Source organism: Saccoglossus kowalevskii, chromosome 14 (genome assembly GCF_978046115.1).
Source record: "Saccoglossus kowalevskii chromosome 14, keSacKowa6.1, whole genome shotgun sequence".
In the NCBI taxonomy this organism is placed as follows: Eukaryota; Metazoa; Hemichordata; class Enteropneusta; family Harrimaniidae; genus Saccoglossus; species Saccoglossus kowalevskii.
Genome location: NC_140654.1, coordinates 1 through 20,360, shown reverse-complemented (window position 1 = coordinate 20,360; position 20,360 = coordinate 1). Strand labels below are relative to the sequence as shown.

Here is a 20,360-nt window from a genome sequence, read left to right as displayed (position 1 = left end):
ACCCTCCCCGTGGCTTCGCTCGTGAAAGTACGGCAGCAGGATACACCACATCACTCGTGAAAATAACTTCCATACGCAATGAAAGCCACGGGGAGGGTATCTGTCATAATACTTCATTATCACTGAAAACAATTTTCCCCTGAAATAAATTCCAGTGAAAATGCCATTTCCCCTCATACTCTATTGAGACACAGCGCAGTGAAAATTGGATTCACATGTAATGCTTGAAAACATGTCAGCAAAAATAAATTAAGTGAAATTATACGCGTCTTCATAATAGTTGGAAATGAACAAACTACACCCGACCCTACCACTCCATATACAATGTAAACTACACCCCAAAACATCCTTTCACCCACAGTTACTACCGTGTTTCACCAGTGTATTCTATTTGACGTCAGGAGAAATTGAAATAAACAAATTAATTATAATTTCAGCCTCTAGTTGAGCACTGATTAAATAAACTACCTCGTCTTTATGTCAACTTGCAGTTATTCGTTGCCTACATCAGTGATTTCAATCCCAGGAATTTCACTCGCTGTTAATTGCATGGGAGTGCCAGTCTTTAATGAATTTCTATTGTCATGTCAATTTCTTGCGATTACTCGAACATTAAGCTGTAACCACATACCGCCTAGGTGCTGTAACTAAATCCTGGTTAGGCAGGCTTGAACTATGCATGTGAAGCCAGCTGTGGGGTATATTCAATCCTATAGATTTCTCATTGTTTGGTAACTATTTGCTGCAAATGCAACAAAAATCAATATAAAAAATATTACCCACACAGCATTCTACAGGTTACTTGTATTATGTAGATATTATTATTACTGACGTTAAAACATTTTTCATAACGATAATGATTAATATTGCTTGTTTATCGTTCTAGGTGAACAATGACGATGACTTTGCTATACCGTACTGGGACTGGAGTGGTGCACCCAACTGTGAGATTTGTACTGAAGAATATATGGGGAAGAATTCGCCTTCTCCGCCTCATAACATCCTAGGCGAGTTTTCTGGATGGAAGGATCTATGCTCTGATTTTCAACGTTTCCATGATATTGGCTTGATTTGTAGTAACAACGAGGTTTCGAATCTGCCGAGTATTACACGAAATCCCGGTGGTGACAGTCTTTTAGACGAGTTGCCTTCTCTAGAAGCACTTTATTATACGTTGAGTATGACTGATTATGATACAAGACCGTTGGTACCAACATTGAATGTGTCGATTACCTCTCCTTGTAGTTTTCGGAATATTCTAGAAGGTATAGATGTATGTTATTCCTCGTATTTAACAATATATTCGTCAAAAGATGTAGATATGTAAACCTTGTCATTATTTAAATATGTATCTTTAAACAATTAAATGTAATAATTCAATTTGTCATTAATAATTGTATTTCCAGGATTTGCTGATTCGGAAAGACAGAGTGGTCTGTTCACACCATTTGGATCACAATCACATAACCAAGTACATAGTTACATGAACGGTACAATGGGTGTCGTGGAAACGTCTCCAAATGACCCTATGTTCTGGCTGCATCACTCCAATGTAGATAGAATTATGGAGAAATGGATACGACGGTAAGTGTTTCTCTCGTCTTCACTACATACTTAATAATGCTTTGCCATACATGTGTATGCATTCATGTGGTATGATTGAGGACTATATGTAATCAATATAGCACAAACAAATCACGTACGTTATCTCTATAGTGAACAAAACAATACAATACTGGTCGAGTGAGGACGTCGTTTTTAACGCTCTGTCCGTTTTGCCAGGTTTTGGCGTCAGTAATACTGTGGCGGCATGTCTCATGGGTTGATATGGTCTCTGCGCTGGCATTGACATAGGATATTTACACGTGCAAGTCGAACCTCTGAAAATTGTTTTATGTACTGTACTCCATTTGTTACCAGACCACTGTATTACCAACGCCTTAGCTAACCACGGGCGTGTTATGAGCACGGTGGGAGCAATCCCACGTGGGTGTAAAAACAGCACTAAAACATGTAAAGTCTGTTTCACTGCCTGATTTATTTTCACTTACAAAATCTGAAAATGTCTGGCTTATTGCCTATCACTTTTCAAATACACATTGTTTGCGTTTAATCTACAACAGATATGAAACAGGTGAAAGATAATTTGAATGACACTGACGAAGTCGATGACATAACAGATAAAAATGTCACCGGTTATTGTTATACAAAATAATGAGACCCATGTTGTAACATATAACACTGAAACAGATATGGTTACTAGTCTTTCTAAGAATACGGCTAACAAACGCGTGCGTTCGAATTCGCAAGTTAACAGAGAAAAACAAAATGATGACAACACAAAAGATGAAAATATGACTGAAATAATTTTCAAAAAGCGCAAAGATGGAAATGAAATAGAAATTGATGAACGAAATAGCCTTTTCAATCCCCTTCGCCCTCCAAGCCCCTTTCACACTACTCGCTACTTTCTGAAGTCCCTCTTGATTTAAGAGGATAAACGCATCAGTCATAAGACCTTTGTTACACATCAGATCACACTGAATGTAGCGATAATGAAGGGTCTACGGTCTACTATATTTCAACGCATACTAGCAGTGATGAAACAATCATATCAAATGGAAATATCAAAGAGATGTCGGTGTCCGCGTAGACTTTCATACAGTCTCTTTTATTTATTTTTCTCAATAAAATAAAATATGAGAGTGTATAAATGGCGAAAGTCGGGTTACTGTTTACTTCGCGATAACCCGGCTTTCGCCATTTACACTCATATATAAAAATTCATTGAAAAATAAGACTCAAAAATAAAAACTGTATTCAAGTTTAGTGACCACACCGCACCCTCAAAAGTGCTTTGAATGTGTATGCACCCGTTAACGGCGCTGAACGTATGAAATGTGTTACTAAGCTTAACTAACAATTTATCAGTTATTTGAATTATGAAAGGAGATTTTAACTGAACTACTCAATGGCAATTTTCAATCGAAATATTAAGTGAAGGTTTAAAACTGATTGTAAATATTCACTTGTTATGAAACAATTGCCTAGGTTGAACAATACGTGGTCAATGGAGAGCGCGCTGTGACATATCCAGGATAACGCACTTCGCTTTTTTCTATAAATATGTCAAGTGCCGGTAAACTTGCTGGATTTCTTCTTGCACTTGGATATATATGTAATATTACATATGTCAGTGTCATTTCCGTTTCCATATGGTGTGAAACTTTGAAGGTGTTCCATTATAGGTTTGCAATACAAACAGTGGTTAGGTCACTTAGGAATTTGAATGTCTGTAGACATAAGATATTGTTCAAATGGTCAATCTATTGTTATGAAAAACGGGAACACTGAACATGAAAGCAGAGTAAATGTCAGTAAATATGTTCACGATTTATTAGCGCAATGATGGAATTCAAATAGACTAATACAACTTACCCAGTACCTAGTTTAATGGTATCTAATTTTACATAGTACTAACTATTGTTTTCCGTAGTTACAACGCAAACACGACCCACTATCCGAAGGACAGCACACCAGTAGGACACGATGCGGATTCATATATGGTACCATTTTTCCCAGTAATGACAAATGGAGAATTCCTGCAGAAATCACAAGTATTCGGATACACATACGACAATATAGATTCACAAGGTGTGAATATAAAACTTTGTTCAGTTATGCGACAGCATCGATTGTATAGCATTTTAATCTACAATTAGTTGTCCAATAGATTTAATATTGTTATGTGACATTGTTACTGAATATACATTATAAATTCTGTTTTATACAAAGGATATTATTTCACGTCGCATTTATTTCTATTTTAATCACAGGCAAACCGGTTAATAGACGTGAGAGGATAAGAGAGGGGCGTGCCATTAATGGTATGCAAGAATGTGTAGTGCCAATACTTGATAACGATCTATATTGTAAGTATTATTGATGACGTCATTTGTTTGTATTCATCTATGTGATATTAATGGTACCAATTGTATTTTATTATGTATTTTGTATTATGTATTTTATTATTTATGTTATTATGTATTACGTATTTTATTAGGTATTTTATTATGTAGTTTATTAAATTTGGATTTCCTATTGAATAGTTTTTAGTAGCGACCCTAAGGTGATGGAGGCGGAAGTAAGCGCTATTTTGAGTATGGCACCTTGGAAGGCCTTTCCAATGCAAAGTAAGTAATAATTTTTGTGTGAAAAATTCTGATATCTAATATGCAAATTAGACTATCTATCGCAATATTATATTATGACTGTTATCGAAATATATGTGTTTAATTTCATAAGTGTGATAACAGCATATTGATGTGTATCTATGGAAATAACGAAACAAGACATTTAACTACAGCTTTTGTGGGTAGTACTGGTGACTACGAATATGAACGGTTGCAGTCAGACGGGCAAAGACCCAATTATGGTAATGAACGAACATGTTACGCTTATACACTAATAAATAAGTCATATTGTTTTGTTCGTGGTCGTTCGTCGTTCGGTTATTTAATATTTGTTTGTTTGTTTGTTTGTTTGATTCTTTAGATTATTGATTATGTTTTACTGTTACAGATAAAGACAGAACGCCAATAGCAGGAATGATGATCAGTGAAGTTCTCGTAGTTGGTCTACTTGCCGTTTCTGTCGTGTTTATCGCTACAAAGGGACGAACTGTTTACCGCCGTTATAAGGGTTATCAACGTATAACAGAAAATTAAACAGAATAGCATTTACATTAAGTTTCCGAATATGCATCTGAAGATACGGATAACAATGATATAATAGTGTGTTAATATATGGACTATAATGTGAATGCAGTGTGACAGTATTTAAAAAGATAAATTGAATGTGTATAGAGCTTTAAAATACAAAATATATAAAATAAAAGAAGTGAAATAATGTTTATAATTTGTATTTATTGTAAATGTATTTTTATAATGTTTGGAGAGTGCTAAGCTTTATCGATCACATGATTTGTCAGACCTAAATGAGCCAAAGATGTATATTGTATTGACCTAGAAGGTCTTGGTCAGTCTACTGTTGTATGCCCGGGGGGGAGGCTGAACGCAAATAGAACCTTTCTTGAGTAGTATGGTTGAATTTACTTCAACTTGTGATATCATTCAGCCATAATGATTTCAAAATAAGTTACCTAGTCACCGGCGCCATTGGACAATAATGATTACAAGAAGTTGTTTAACGCCACCGTTGTCGTGAATTAGAAATACAATTTTGTGTGCACAATGTATTTTTCATTCTGTTGGAAATAAGCCCTGCAATGTGTCAATGTATTGTTAACTTTATACTATGAATGTCAACTGATATTCAATACAAGCCCTTCTCCCCAATTTAGCGAATTTTACACTCGTAGATCCGTTAGACTTGTCAGATACAATGTACATACTGGACAGTTGTGATGTACGACATGTGTATGTTTTTTTAAGGTCAATCCTAGCGGAGGGGACAACGTCCAGGTTATACTAATTCACACGTAATATTTGTTTCCCATAAATGGAATTTGTTTTATATTGAATCCACCATACGTTTAACTTACGTCTGTCATCTGACAGATACGAAGAACCACAGGCACACACACACACACACACACAGACACGCACACGTCAACTAATTTTAAGGACAATCCTAGCAGAGAGGACCGCCAATAACAGGCAGGTCACCGTCCATGATATGCACATTCACACGCAATATTTATTTCCAATTAATGGAATTTGTTTTATATTGAATCCAACATACGTTACGTCTATCGTCTGACAGATACGAAGAACCATATGTTCATGATGATTTCATATTCCAAAAGGGTCCACTAGCAAACAAAAAACTCAAATTGTTTACGAAATAAAATAGTGCTATACGAAATACAAATCTAGATGAGTTGAGTAACTAATTCTATGATGTTTAGGTGTTAAATTGTTATTTAAAGGATTGCATCGCACAATTTTTGACATATCATATAGCTGTGCGAAGGTATTGTGACTGCCGAGTAATAGAAGTCAATGTGATTCCGTACTGCAGAAAATACACATTCCTGACAACACTATCAATAAATATATGTATTCCAGTCTGTTTTCATAAATGCAAAACATATTCGCGCAAGTGCGTTTCGTACGACCCGGACGCTTGATTATACTTTGCTCGATTCCATATGTTTTATAAAGCGCGTCGAAAAACAGTTTTATGTGAGTGTCCACGAACCTGCATCTGTGCTTTGTGAATCACAAACACTGACTCAAACGCTGCATACGAACCTGCATCTATGCTTTGTGAATCACAAACACTGTCTCAAACACTGCATACGAACCTGCATCTATGCTTTGTGAATCACAAACACTGACTCAAACGCTGCATACGAACCTGCATCTATGCTTTGTGGATCACAAACACTGTCTCAAACACTGCATACGAACCTGCATCTATGCTTTGTGGATCACAAACACTGACTCAAACACTGCATACGAACCTGCATCTATGCTTTGTGAATTCCAAACACTGACTCAAACACTGCATACGAACCTGCATCTATGCTTTGTGGATCACAAACACTGACTCAAACATTGCATAACTTACTTGCATTTGTTACTTGTGTCTATTGGAAAGATCCAATGACTATACAATATGACTTTAATCTGATTCTAAAATGTGGCTCAACAAATAGTATCATTCTCTAATTAGATCCGACCAATTCATTGTTGCACGGTCGGAAGCAAGATGTATTATTAATTTTAGTATTAATTTGATCCGATTAATGATTTATTTGCATACCGGTAAATGTAATCGCACGTATTAGAACGTGTTTGTGATTGTGGGCAACACAGTTATAGTAGTCTGCATATTGCAAATGTACGAAGCCGATGGAAACGATATAGTTATATATTCAGCCATACAGTGCCGTATCACGGTTAATTTACAATAATACAAACGTCTGTTTCATTGTTTTCATATTCTCATTAATAATTCACACCACGGACATTGAAAGCGTTCGCAAAAGCTTGGATTTTAGTGATAATGATTTCTATCTGTAATTATGAGTTTACATGTGCGGTTGTCAGTGAGTTGTGCCGGTGCATAAATAACTCTAGGCAATACGTTCTCACAGAAATTGCAGATATGATTTCCAATCACAATAAGTGAAAATAAAAATCGTAATGAATAAATGGTATATTTTAAAAACAAGCAAGCGTCAATCACACATAAGCTTTCCGTTAGTGCGAGGAATTGGAATTGTTGTCATAGTAATATAGCAAGGTGTGTCAGCCGTATATGTGCTAAAATGTGACGTCATGCTTCGAACGCGGTGGTATTTCACAACTTATAATGCAGCAGTAATTTCAAACTTAAGTATATAGAAAGGATTGATTCAATAATGACAACAATTTTTTTATTGTTCTTGTATTTCATTCATTGAATAATATACACTACTAGATATTATATTCCAGTTGCTTACAATGTATATATATATTTAGACGTAAACTTGGGAATCTGATAACTGACATCTTGATAGGCCGCAACACTAGTGTGTGGGTTTAGATGAGTGTGCAAGCCCTTTTGGTACACATAGTCCTACCATCATTGCAGAAACTGACAAAAGAAAAACGTAAAAATTGCAGTTAATCTTGCTGCGGTTGATTTTAAAGCGGAGGAGTCTTCACGTGCGCATGCGTCAGATGGCCATGGCGTGTCATTGTTTTCAAACAAGCGTCTACCATGCGTTTTTAGCGTGTGTTGTTATCGTCGCAAGGGACTTCCTCGCGTGCGCAGGTGACGACCCTCCCGATTTAATATTAAATCACTGATGGACGTACAACCAGATCATACACAACACATTCACACATTTTTTTTCTAATATAAAATTGTATACTTAACTCACCATACGTTACATCCATCATCTGACGGAAAAGAAGAACCATGTTCATGATGACCTTCAGGTCCATTGCAATCCTTGGGAGGTTTCACTAGCAGAAAACAGAAACAATGATATAATAATCGACATAGTTAACTGCGGTAACGCGCCTCGCAACTGAAATGAGTGAAACCAAAAAGGGAGTCACCCTAGTGTTCAAAATGTTGAAACATGAATTTTGAGAATTAAATTTGCTTTAATAACCAGAATAAAATACACGTGGTATTACATGATATATCGACAATATTCGATATGAAACTTACCACCAATAGGTTGTAAACACATTGAAGCACATCCGTTAGAGCAGCATTTCAGTTCGTTGTCGCATTGAATGTCACTGTCACATTCATGGATACACAGAACTCGGGTCAAGTCGCTGGGTGGTTTCAGATTTGGACACTTGCCTGGTTTTTCTATTAAATTATACATAACGTCAGAGAATCGCATTGAACATTGATAAACATTGCAGCACAACAGATGATTCACATTCAATCATACAGTCTCGTAATCGGTATTAAAATACGCTTACCATTACAGTCGACTTTCTCTCCATCGTAAAAGAATTCAGCATTGCATCCGCCACAGTAATTTGCTACACATTCGGCGTAGGGATACAACGGGCATTCTTCAACTGTACAAGGATCAGCAAAGCAGTTAACAATTGTACCACCGGGACAAGGATTGCCTGTGTACAAAAACTATTATTCAGCAACAACAAAAATAATACCATGGTTTTATCTAGTTCTAAGTTTTAAGATGAATATTGAGTTCCGTGGTTGATTTGTTTAATAACATGAAATCATTCAATACAATAATGATATATAAACTACAATGCTTTCATCAAGTTCCAAATCTCTTATTGAGATGAGTACTTTGTGGCATTTTATATTGTGCAGTGACAATTAAATGCATTTCTATTAAATTAGGCAATTACCACCACAATTTTTTATAGTATCGAGGGAGGGACAATAAACGCTATTTTTAATCACGTTCAAAATTCATATCCAATTTATATTAGCTAATAAAAAAAAAACATTTTAACATAAACCGATATACAAATCAACATATTAGTATTCCAGTTGACTTTCTCTGTCTATCAATACAGAATTCAGCATTTCATCTATCATAATGACTTTCTATCTAGTGTCTGACGCAGTGGGTAATCAGTGATCTGGCGGGAATCAGAGAAAAGGTAAAAAATAGTATGACCAGGAAAAGACAATTGTCAATGAACGCAAAATACCATACTTTTATTTAAATCATATCATATCATATCTTCATATCTTGTTTTGGCAATATAATTTAAATCATTGGTGTTATACTAGGTATGTCAGTGCTCCTTCTTTTTTTACCTCCATGTACTAGGTAAGAACGCTAGTGAATACACATGAATACCCATCTATTGTCACCTACCTGCATTCTGTCTCTTCGCTATGTCAACAGCTGGTGCCTAAAACAAAATAAGTACACAAATAAAAATATTATAATGTTAAAAAGTATTCTTATTATGAAACCATTCTTATCTTTCAATTCTCAAATAACATATATATTATATATCTATAGATGTACTTACTGTTGCGGCGGCGACAAAGACAACGACGACGAGAACGGAAAGTATTCGAAACATGATAAGTGGTAACACTGATGGCTCACCAAACAAATTCTACTTATATATGTTGTATCGATACAAGTGTGACGTGGCAGGTTAAAGTTCAAATAATCTGTGAATAATAATATTAATATTAATATTAATGGTATGTTTCACTGGACCTGAAAATACATGAATAATAGATATGTTTACTCAGCAATGATTAAAAAACAGCCTTACTTCACTTTATTCAAACTATTAGAAAAATCCAATTATCATTCGGAGAACGAAATTGCCACAGAAAGAAACAAACTTGAGAAACAATATCAGAAATAAATTTGAATTTATCAGTGAGTAGATATATTCAACATAGAAATGTAAATTTTGTCATTAAAATTACCAATAAAACACTATTAAATATAAAAAAAAGAATTTCCTCTTTAAAATATTCTCTGTTTCTCCTTTTCAAAAGCTCAACACGTGTATTTTAGTGTAGATAAATACATTACTATTTGAGTATTAGTTTTTTAACTAAAATTATGTAAATGTTTGTTAAAATAATATCGACCATACCTAACGCTTTCGTTGGTAGGTGTATGTTTAAATACTCGCTGACTAAACTCCCTCACCTACTCATACACTCGTACTTATGTAATAGTGTTAGTAACCGAATGTTCTACGCCTACACATATACAAATCTGTCAACACTGTCTTTGATGGCAAACATTTCATCAGTGCCATTATCCCTGGATACAATTAGGCATATGGCATTTTCGTAAATGTAAATTTACCTAATTACACGTTATTCGATGGGATGATATTATTGTTTATATGGTAATGGCAGTAAATCCCATATGGTATATAATCTCGGTGCAACAAAAGTATTCAATTCATCTTTATAAATACTTAAAAATAATTTCATTATTCAAACCGAAGCGAGAGGTTTCTATTGAGTTAGATTGGAACGTTTCCAAATGACGTCGTTGCGCCCTTGTTCGCTGATTGGTCGATTGGTTTGATTCAACTGCCATTTAAAGTGCACCATGGTCTCCAGAGGGAAAACTATGAAGGGCTGAACCTCTCTTTCATAGCCTTTCACTTAAAATGATGTTAGTTCGTATGAATATACACCTGCGATTGTTAAAATGTACCAATAATCAATTTTAAAAAAAACGAAATTACTTGCCGCCACTGTACCAATGTTGGATAATATGTCTAGACTCCTGGTGAGTGTTCCACGGTTTTCTTCTCATGTGTGTCAGAATACGTTCAATCAACATGTTGAGTATCAATATCGGTAACACTGAGAAGTTCCTTGACAATTCACATGAAGTCATCAGTTCGAGCGAATCAAGTGTAACGATTCAAAAATAACGTATTATTATCGGATTTGTTGCAGTCTTTGTGTCACGTTTATATTTGTACCTGTTCTCAAACTAATTTATATGAGAATCGCTGGAAGTGTGCTCCGAAATGTCGCCACCGTGTCACCTGTACGTCGTTCACGACATTGTAGTTTCGAAAATATTACATCCCATAAAAATAAAACACGAAGGTACTGTTGATTAGATGGGACAACGGGTGTACTTTTGATAATAATTTAATATTTTTCAGTAGTGTCATTGTGCGACTAGTTCCATATTTATTAGTGTTGTGGTGACAACAATCAATTCTTCGAACAATATTGTTTATTTATGTAAAAGTTGATACACTTGAGTAATTAAGTTTGAATTAATTGTGCCTGAAAAAAGTGTGGTAGTGTGCTTTATGTTGTGGAATGATAAGATTGGATACCATGATGATTGGGTTAGGTATAAGCAATGTATTTTAAAGTTACAACTGTGTATTCGTTCATCATTTAAAACGGCCTTCATTTCATCAAAAAGGTCTTCGTCACCAGAGGGCGCTTTCAAGCACCACTTTCAACAAAGTCACACTCGTTAGTGAATTGATAGCGTTGGCCTCTCATCCGGGGTATGGGGCGATGGCACATTGTGAAAACGGAAACGAAAGATTAAATATTAAAACTAGTCAAAAACGACCTAAATAAGCCAAAATTAAACCAAGACTGATAAGTTTCAGTATATTCATGGCGACGTTTTCTCAAACAAATATTTAAAAAATGTTATCGTCCAATGTTATTCTTCGAGGTTCAAAAGTTGAAAAGTTCAAGTACTTTCCAAATTATATACGTAAAATTAAATAACTCAATGAAATTTAAGAACAATTACAAATTGCATTTGGGGGGAGATTTGAGTGCATTGTTAAATTAAAGAATTATTAAATCTACCTTTTTATCAATAATTTGTTTTTAGTCGTATTTATTGGACTGAAAACCTTTTAAACTAAGTGACATCTACAAAATAAATGAATGCAGAAATCCCCAAATAGATCATTATGCATAAATGTCGTCCCGTACAAATACTTGTTTATTATGGCGTGATGCCATACCTCAAAATCGGTAATTAAAATGTAAATAAAATAAATGAATGTTTATTTGATACTAAATGTAATGTAGTTGGCTAATTACATGTATAAGTGTATTCAGACTAATTTATTCCTATATGTCTACTTTTGCCGTGACGGTCTTTTGAGTGATATGTAAGCTACTATAACTGAAAAACGCCACAACGCCCGGATGACAAACTGTTTTGTACATGATAAAATTTCAACTTGAAGATTGCCGGGTTAGCAAATGTCTAATCTCACTTTTACGTCAGATTAAAAAGAGTAATTTAGGATGCATTTCATTGCCACGGGAACCCCTTCAGCCATTACAGTATTGGTATTGTAATTTAGTATAATATTAAAATTAAAATCTGAACGTATTTAATGGTATATGTTTAAGTCATTATCCTTGTAAGCGCAAGCCGAGAGCTACGCTCACCTTTCAACTTTGCACTTTGATGCCAAACAAAAGGGCATATAATAAATAAATAAAATGGCGGCCGACTTTCAACTTCGTACAGTACTATTAAGCACCTTGTTCTTCAAATGCAGTGGCCAGTTCCCGAAGGTATGTGTTTCACCAGAATCACTGTCAAGTAAGGAATGCTGTCCACAACCAGTTGGTTATGACTCGAAATGTGGAGGACCTGGTAGAGGGGCGTGTGTCGATCTGTCGCCACCAAAAGCCGACGACTCTTCGCAATTCGGTGGTGATCTCGACCGTTTGGCGTGGCCGAGTACATTCTTTACACGTGCGTGTAAGTGTGACGGTAATTTTGACGGTTATGACTGTAGTCAATGCAAGTTTGGTTATAAAGGAACGGAATGCGACAAAGAAAATCGTGTGACCAGACGAAATATCTTGTCAATGTCTCAGTCTGAAGTTAAGAAGTTCCGATCGTACTTATTAAATGCTAAAGACAAAATAAGTGACTATCAGATAGCGACAAGTCTTTATATCGATATGTTAAATGGTGATAACCCACTCTTTAATAATGTAAACGAGTATGATCGTTTTGTGTGGAACCACTATTATGCAGCGCGAGAAAATATTCGACGACCTGCCGGTGTGAATGACGGTAGCACTATTATCGATTTTGCGCACGCTGGACCCGCCTTCTTAACCTGGCACCGGGCGTATCTACTCTTATTTGAACGCATGATACAACAGGCAAGTATAGAGGGCATTGACCTCTTCTTTGGTTTTATGACCCGGGAATGATATTCAGTTAGTACGCGTGAATAATTTAGGAGTCAATTAATTGATACGTTTTGTTATAATTAAAGCGGGGGTGTCGCCGCCTGCGCATGCGTCAGTGGCCATAGCGTGTTATTGTTTACAAACAAGCGTCTACCCATGAGCCTTAGCGTTGTTAGCTTGTGTTGTTATCATTGCTTGATGACCCTCTCGCTTTAAGCTGTCAAATTATTCCCGGTATTATTCTTATACTTGTTGTTAATACCTGATTCTAACAAACTCATGGATAATTACGATATGGAATTACAGTATAATATTGTGTTTATTGGATCCCAGGTCCTGTCACGGTCCCATATATGGGACATTAGAAATTAGCCAGGATATATTGTCTACCTACTTTACAAATATAATCAAACACACAGGATATAACTGAACACCTTTTAATTAATCTTTTAAATATATTTATTTGACAAACTTTTTTTTCATGTATCTTGTACATTTCCGATGTGTTCTATCGATTTAAAAACAATTAAAAAAATGTTGGCTGTGTATTGCTGATACAAGTATTTTGAGGTCTAATAGAATCGGGAAATCAAATATACCTAGAATTTATTCAAAACAAGTTACTTTTGGACGGGATCCAATGGAAAGTAAGTCCTACAGGATGGGGAAAATAAGCAGGTGGTCCAATGGGAACCACTAGAACTGTTCTTATTGATTATTATAGGGTCTGTGATTTGTGATTGCATTATGAACACTTTGTAAATATCTTGTAACACAACAGACTTTTAATTTGATGAACTCACATAAAATCTAATTTTTCTAATAATATACTAAGTACACTATTACACTTCTTTGCTAGTAAAAGTTTTCCTAAATCATGAAAAAATATGTTCTGGTGTATAACAGTTTTTTTTAACAATGGTCTATAGGAAGATACCAAACCATCGATACAATTTTTAAAAAGGCACTATAATGCAAAACTGCATTATATGGAAATAATAAGATTACAATTTGAAAATGTTTATGAATATAGATATTAAATATGGTAATGTACCAGACTTGGTATAAGGTGATGTCGATATACACATAAGATATCAACATATATATTATAATTCCAGAATTATTATAACATTTTCTGTATGTGTCATATTATTTAGTGTTTTACTGTGACATATTTATTATTATGTTAATCATATATGTAATATTTATCTCTAAAGGTGAACAATGACGATGACTTTGCTATACCGTACTGGGACTGGAGTGGTGCACCCAACTGTGAGATTTGTACTGAAGAATATATGGGAGAAAATTCGCCTTCTCCGCCTCATAACATCCTAGGCGAGTTTTCTGGATGGAAGGATCTATGCTCTGATTTTCAACGTTTCCATGACATTGGCTTGATTTGTAGTAATGTCGACAATTCGAATCTGCCGAGTATTACAAGACATCCTGGTAGTAACAAGGTGTTGGACGAGTTGCCTTCTCTAGACGCACTTTACTATACGTTGAGTATGACTGATTACGATACAAGACCGTTGGTACCAACATTGAATGTGTCGATTTCCTCTCATTGTAGCTTTCGGAATATTCTAGAAGGTATTACAAATATTAAACAATGTATATAGCGCTTTATTTTATGTGTCCTTTATACGAGATGTTGAAATGTTCGAGTTACGAACATCGACTTACGAAAACATCTAGTTACAGAAATGACCACACCCATATATTTGAAACCACGCCCACTTCTGTGGTACCACGCCCAAATTGTAACTCGATGTTCAATTAACAGTTGACAGAGTTATGGTCAACATATATTTTGGTGTTTGTTGAACGTTCACATCCAGTAACTCGAACATTAAATAACAGTTAATCAAATTTCGAGGTACGGGCAACATTTATTTTTTGTTTTGTTTAACTTTCAAATTTCGAGTTAGTAACTCGAAATTTAATTAACAGTTAACGAAAGTTTGAGTTGTTGTTTAATGTCTGCATTCATTTTAATTAACAGTAAACGTAACTACGAGTTACGGCAACATAGATTGTTGTTATTATTCAAACATCCACATACCGTCTTTCATTTTTGACCACGCAATAAGCTTGCTTGTTTCAACTTGTCAACGTCCAATGGCGAGTGTATTTCAGTTTCGCTATGTGTTTGCAGGATTTGCCGATTCGGAAAGACAAACTGGTCTGTTCGCACCATTTGGTTTACAATCACAGAATCGAGTACATAGTTATCTGAACGGTACAATGGGAATTGTGGCATCGTCTCCAAATGACCCTATGTTCTGGCTACATCACTCCAATGTGGATAGAATTATGGAGAAATGGATACGACGGTTTGTAAATACCAAGAGTTTAAAATATGATTCCTTCGCTTATTTTACTCATTGTATGTATTGGTGTTTACACTGATTTGACACAATCTGCAATGACACTGATTGATAATTTTAATCATATTGGCAGTGGACAGTTTCAGACCATGACCAAGCACGTTCTTTTAAACGTATGTGTTAGAGTGAAATATAATCTACCCCGGTATCCAGAAAAGCAAAACGATGAGTAAATAAAACATTTTTCTAATTGTCTTGTAACCCAACATTACGACGTTAACTATAGCTATTTTGTGTGTTCCCTGTAGTTACAATGTCAATACAAACCACTATCCACCAAAGGACAGCACACCTGTAGGACAAGAAGCTGATTCCTATATGGTACCATTCTTTCCAGTAATGAAAAATGGAGAATTCCTGCAGAAATCACAAGTATTCGGATATACATACGACAATGTGGATTCAGAAGGTGCGAATATACGTATTCTCCTATCAATCGGGACAACATCGACTTATTAGTTGTTATATTTTTTTATTTCTTTTAACATGATCCCAACCAAAAATGGTTTGTAAATTAACATTATATATTTACCATTCTTGACCAACTACATTTGCCAATGGCTTGTAGGCATATTTGCTATGTCTTTGTCAAATGATAACCACTCACACTGTAGTTGTATTGATTGATAACAGGTAAACCTATAAGTGCGCTTGAAAAAGAAAGAGAAGATCAATCCATTGATAGAATGCAAGGATGCGTTCTTTCTCCCTTGGATGCAGATCTACAGCGTAAGTTAATGCCATCATTGCTGATTTCGAGCTGTGTTTTTGCTTACATCCATATAAATACATTGGTGCTGATGAAATGTCACATTTGTTAAATTTTTTGGAAAATTGTTATATAGGCTTACATACATTATCACTAACTTTCTTATTATAATTCAGTACATAAATAAATAAGAAGATAGACATTCTCAACGTTATTAAATTAAATATAATTGTACATTCTAATTGAATATATTGAATAACCAACACGTTTACGAGTATACGTTAACCTGTGGTTAACATTATTTTTTTAAACATGTGTACAATGATTTTCAAATGTGCGTAGTGTTTGATTCGACGTTTTCTACTTCTGTGCTCAAAATGTGTGTACTTTCATTATTATTTTCTTCACATAAAGTTGACCTTGGCATTCCTGAGATAACCGCAATATTGAATTTGAAACCTTGGAAAGCGTTGAAAATGAAAAGTAAGTACCTCTTGAAGTGATGTGTTGTTAATGTGCATATTTCAAACATCCATATATACCGTAATATTTTCACAATTTATTTGTTTGTTTCACTATGGAAACTGTGCACTTACCCAATATACCAAATGTATTGAAATACCAGTAATTATTAATTTCGGTCGAATGATTCTGTTTCAATTTGTCGAGCCATTCCCAAGTTATTCATTACCGGACATGCATACCGATAATCATATTACAATATTTATTGAAATGCATACAACCAGCTGGAACGATTGTCTTAGACGAACTTTTATTCTACTGATCTGTCGTCTTTTTACAAAACATTACAATAGTTGTTGTACTTCACCAATACATGATGGGATAAAACTGAACTTATTGTTTCAGATGTGAACAAAAATGATGGCAACGATGTGTTTAAAACGTTCAACCATCCATCAGCTGATCAGCAACACAGCGACGGTAATTATCGAATACAGTATATTAATTACATATATCAATGTGCGTGATTCAGACGATTCGTCGTTTTTGTGTATACTGATACACTCTAGTGAAATTGAATTACTAGTAGTCCCTGAAATTAGAATAATGAGTCGATCCGAAAGTGAAAATCAGAGACAATTTAGCTGATGATTACTATAAAGATGGTTGATGTTGATTACTCTAACTGTACGATGTCACACTACATGTAGTTATCAAAAGTGTCGATAAACATGCGCCGCCCATTTCGTCAGGTGTTCTGAAAGGGCTGAGTATGTTTGTCGTATATAAATTACAAGACAATTTCCGCTTTGAAGAGTTTACACAAGAATATTATAGAAAAAAGATATATACATTGTATTTAAGCTTGTTATTTGTCTTGAATTATGACTGAAATAAGCTTAAATGAGATTACAAACTATGTAGTGTTCAACAACTTACGTATGAACAGTAACTTTAATAAATATGATTTTATTTGGTAAAAATATTGTATTTTCCTGCATAAAAACGAAAGAATTTCACAATGTCAAAAATGGAAAATCTTTATCGCAGTGTTGATTGTGCATGACCAAGCTAACAAACTGATACCAAAACATGCCTAGCAGCAACATCCTATCAAACTAAAGTTTAGAATCAAATATTTGCTACTTGCTATTTTACTTATATTTAATTTATTTTTAGGTGCAAGAAAGCCGCCAACAGGAACCATATCTGTCGCAGTCGTTGTGATAGTCCTACTCATTGCTTCATCAGCGTTCATCTCTATAAAGGGTCGCAATGTGTATCATCGATATAGGGGTTATCAACCCATTAGAGAAATGGACACGGATAAGAAATTGTAATATTTACATTTTGTATTTAACCATCAGGCTGGATACATACATTTGTCATTTATATTTTGTCTGTCCAAATATGTTATTACAAACACAGAAATATAGTTATAAATCACTGTAATTGTGTCATTGTGTCCTAATATTTGTCTATCTTTTAAGTGATATATGGTAGGCAATAATCGGAAATCGTTGTCTAATGTAACTTCAAAATTTCTAAACGTTTCGGGCTTTTTCGGTAGTATATGAAAATTTGTAAATAAGAATTTCTTGTTTTTGTTTTACTTTTGTTGGTATTTATCAAACGAGTTAATACTTTGGAAAGACCATTTAGTAGTTGATTAATGACGGTACATTAATAATATTTTTTTATAAACTAATCATGCTACGATTTGTTACATATTTGAGTGATAATCATCTTATTATCCATATACTATTTACAGCCTCATGTCTTTCATATATGTTGTTCACATAATTTACAATAGTAACCAATAAACGTGAATTGCTCTCGTTGGTATTCGATCAAATAAATTAATTTATATTTTTTTTATGAATTTTTCGAAATAAATGCTATTTTTCACATACTTCTCTTAGCTTTTTATTATTTTTTTGAGTGGTGAATGCATTCCAATAGCTTGAATTCTTTACGCCGGATTTCTATTACAAAAGTGTTGTATATATCAGGTATGGTCCACAATCATTAAAGGGCAGCGGTCGTCGCACCGCGTTACAAAAATGATTTAATAATTATCTGTCATTTAATAATTAATTTAAATGCAACAGTCGTTGCAATGCGCCGTTGCTGTAGAAAGCCGGGGAGCTGGCGTAAGCAGCACAAACACAACTTTGCACTTGTAGGTGTAATCTTGTTACACTGTACAGGAGAGTCTCAAAAACTTTCCCAAAATACAGTTTTCTGAGAGTTTTCACACGTTTTTATCATCGGTAATGATTGCCAGGCCATGGAAATGCCTGGTTGTTCGCTCCCAAGAATACATTATTGTTGTGCACGAAATTAGAACGTGACGGCCCATTGTGTAAATTTCTAATTCTTGGTTACAATTTTAAACAGCAAATGAATACCGGTAGTTTATGTTCATATGACTGAGTCTGTCGTTGAGGGCGCATACCTCATGCCGACCATGTCACAGACACATGTGAAATAATTGCTTGTACCTCAGCCACCTAGTTCATTTAGGTTAGTTTCCCTAATGAATTAACAAATTCAATTCTATGTGAGGAATTTCAATAAGTTTTGAGTTTCAATAACCTGTATTAGCGATGCTTTTCTATGACATAGATCAACGCAGATGACAGTGGCAAGGTGACGTTTTGAAACAAAGTTGTGTACATTCCATCAATACAGCTACATAATATTGGAGAGGTACCAATTGCATGGTCGTGCCAGGAAAGATCCAATCACAATTTACTGTCTGTCGTAATGTGCACGTCCATCTAGACGACTAGAAATGTGTACGCTGGAAATCCAATATAAAATCGTACGTGGAAATATATATTATATTCAAAACAAGTCACTTCGCGATGAGCGTCTTTTGCGGTCAGTAATATTTACGAAAATTGTTGTACATTATTGGCGATCCGCTCCGCTAGGATTGCCCTTAAAATCAATTTTGTGTGTCTGTATGTGTGATTTCCAGTGTTTTCAAGTATTAATTCTGTGATTTTTTTGGCTTGGCCTATTTCCCTCAAACTTGGCAGGCAGGTCACACCATCACACTAGTTATTAGGTAAAATCTGAAAAAAACTTGGCCCACCGTTGCCATAGTAATAGCCAAAAACTGTTGTTTTTTTTTTGGATAACTTAGTGTCAAATGTATCTCCTCCTACAAATTTAGGATAAAACTCCTCAGACATAGCTCATTCTTCTCGGCTTGAGTGTGGGCACAAAGTTGAATTTTTGATATCTTTTTTTATTGCTTAGAAATTTTACTTTTCTGTGATTTTTTGGTTGGGCCGATTTGGTTCAAACTTGGCAAGTCACACCTTCACTCTAGTTAGGTTGTAAAATCTAAAAATTCTGGCCCACCGTTTCCATGGCAACAGCCAAAAAATATATTTTTTGTATACCTTCTCGCCCTACAATTCTAGGATTAAGTAGCTCATTCTACTCAGCTTGAGTGTGCATAAATTTACTGGTTGTTTTATGTCTATTTTCATTACCGAGAAACTTGACCTCAAAGTTGGGGTAACTTTTCACCAGCGGCTTTTAACCATGCCATGGCAACAGCCAGAAACTGATTTTTGAATACTTTCGCCCCAAATGTATTACCTACTAGCAGTCTT

General features: G+C 34.9%; 3 protein-coding genes across 3 annotated transcripts; 2 read left to right on the top strand and 1 right to left on the bottom strand.

The window, feature by feature from the left end:
- The first annotated feature begins 1,495 nt into the window (after positions 1 to 1,495).
- LOC146734349 (uncharacterized) lies at positions 1,496 to 4,917 on the top strand. The gene is made up of 6 exons (XM_085508205.1): positions 1,496 to 1,584; positions 3,497 to 3,654; positions 3,837 to 3,932; positions 4,110 to 4,193; positions 4,367 to 4,435; positions 4,582 to 4,917. Exons 1-6 carry the CDS (start codon positions 1,496 to 1,498, stop codon positions 4,725 to 4,727), a joined length of 642 nt encoding a protein of 213 aa, XP_085364331.1. The 3' UTR covers positions 4,728 to 4,917.
- Positions 4,918 to 7,383: 2,466 nt separating this feature from the next.
- On the bottom strand, positions 7,384 to 9,610 carry LOC146734348 (chelonianin-like). Its single transcript, XM_085507613.1, has 6 exons — positions 9,501 to 9,610; positions 9,341 to 9,377; positions 8,457 to 8,612; positions 8,191 to 8,340; positions 7,895 to 7,979; positions 7,384 to 7,605 (listed from the first exon to the last, which is right to left on the bottom strand). The coding sequence occupies exons 1-6, from the start codon at positions 9,552 to 9,554 to the stop codon at positions 7,551 to 7,553; spliced, it is 537 nt and encodes a 178-aa protein (XP_085363739.1). The 5' UTR covers positions 9,555 to 9,610; the 3' UTR covers positions 7,384 to 7,550.
- Positions 9,611 to 12,456: 2,846 nt separating this feature from the next.
- Positions 12,457 to 18,640, top strand: LOC146734347 (tyrosinase-like). Its single transcript, XM_085507612.1, has 8 exons — positions 12,457 to 13,134; positions 14,382 to 14,760; positions 15,326 to 15,503; positions 15,806 to 15,966; positions 16,191 to 16,286; positions 16,681 to 16,749; positions 17,134 to 17,208; positions 17,908 to 18,640. The coding sequence occupies exons 1-8, from the start codon at positions 12,457 to 12,459 to the stop codon at positions 18,066 to 18,068; spliced, it is 1,797 nt and encodes a 598-aa protein (XP_085363738.1). The 3' UTR covers positions 18,069 to 18,640.
- Positions 18,641 to 20,360: the final 1,720 nt, after the last annotated feature.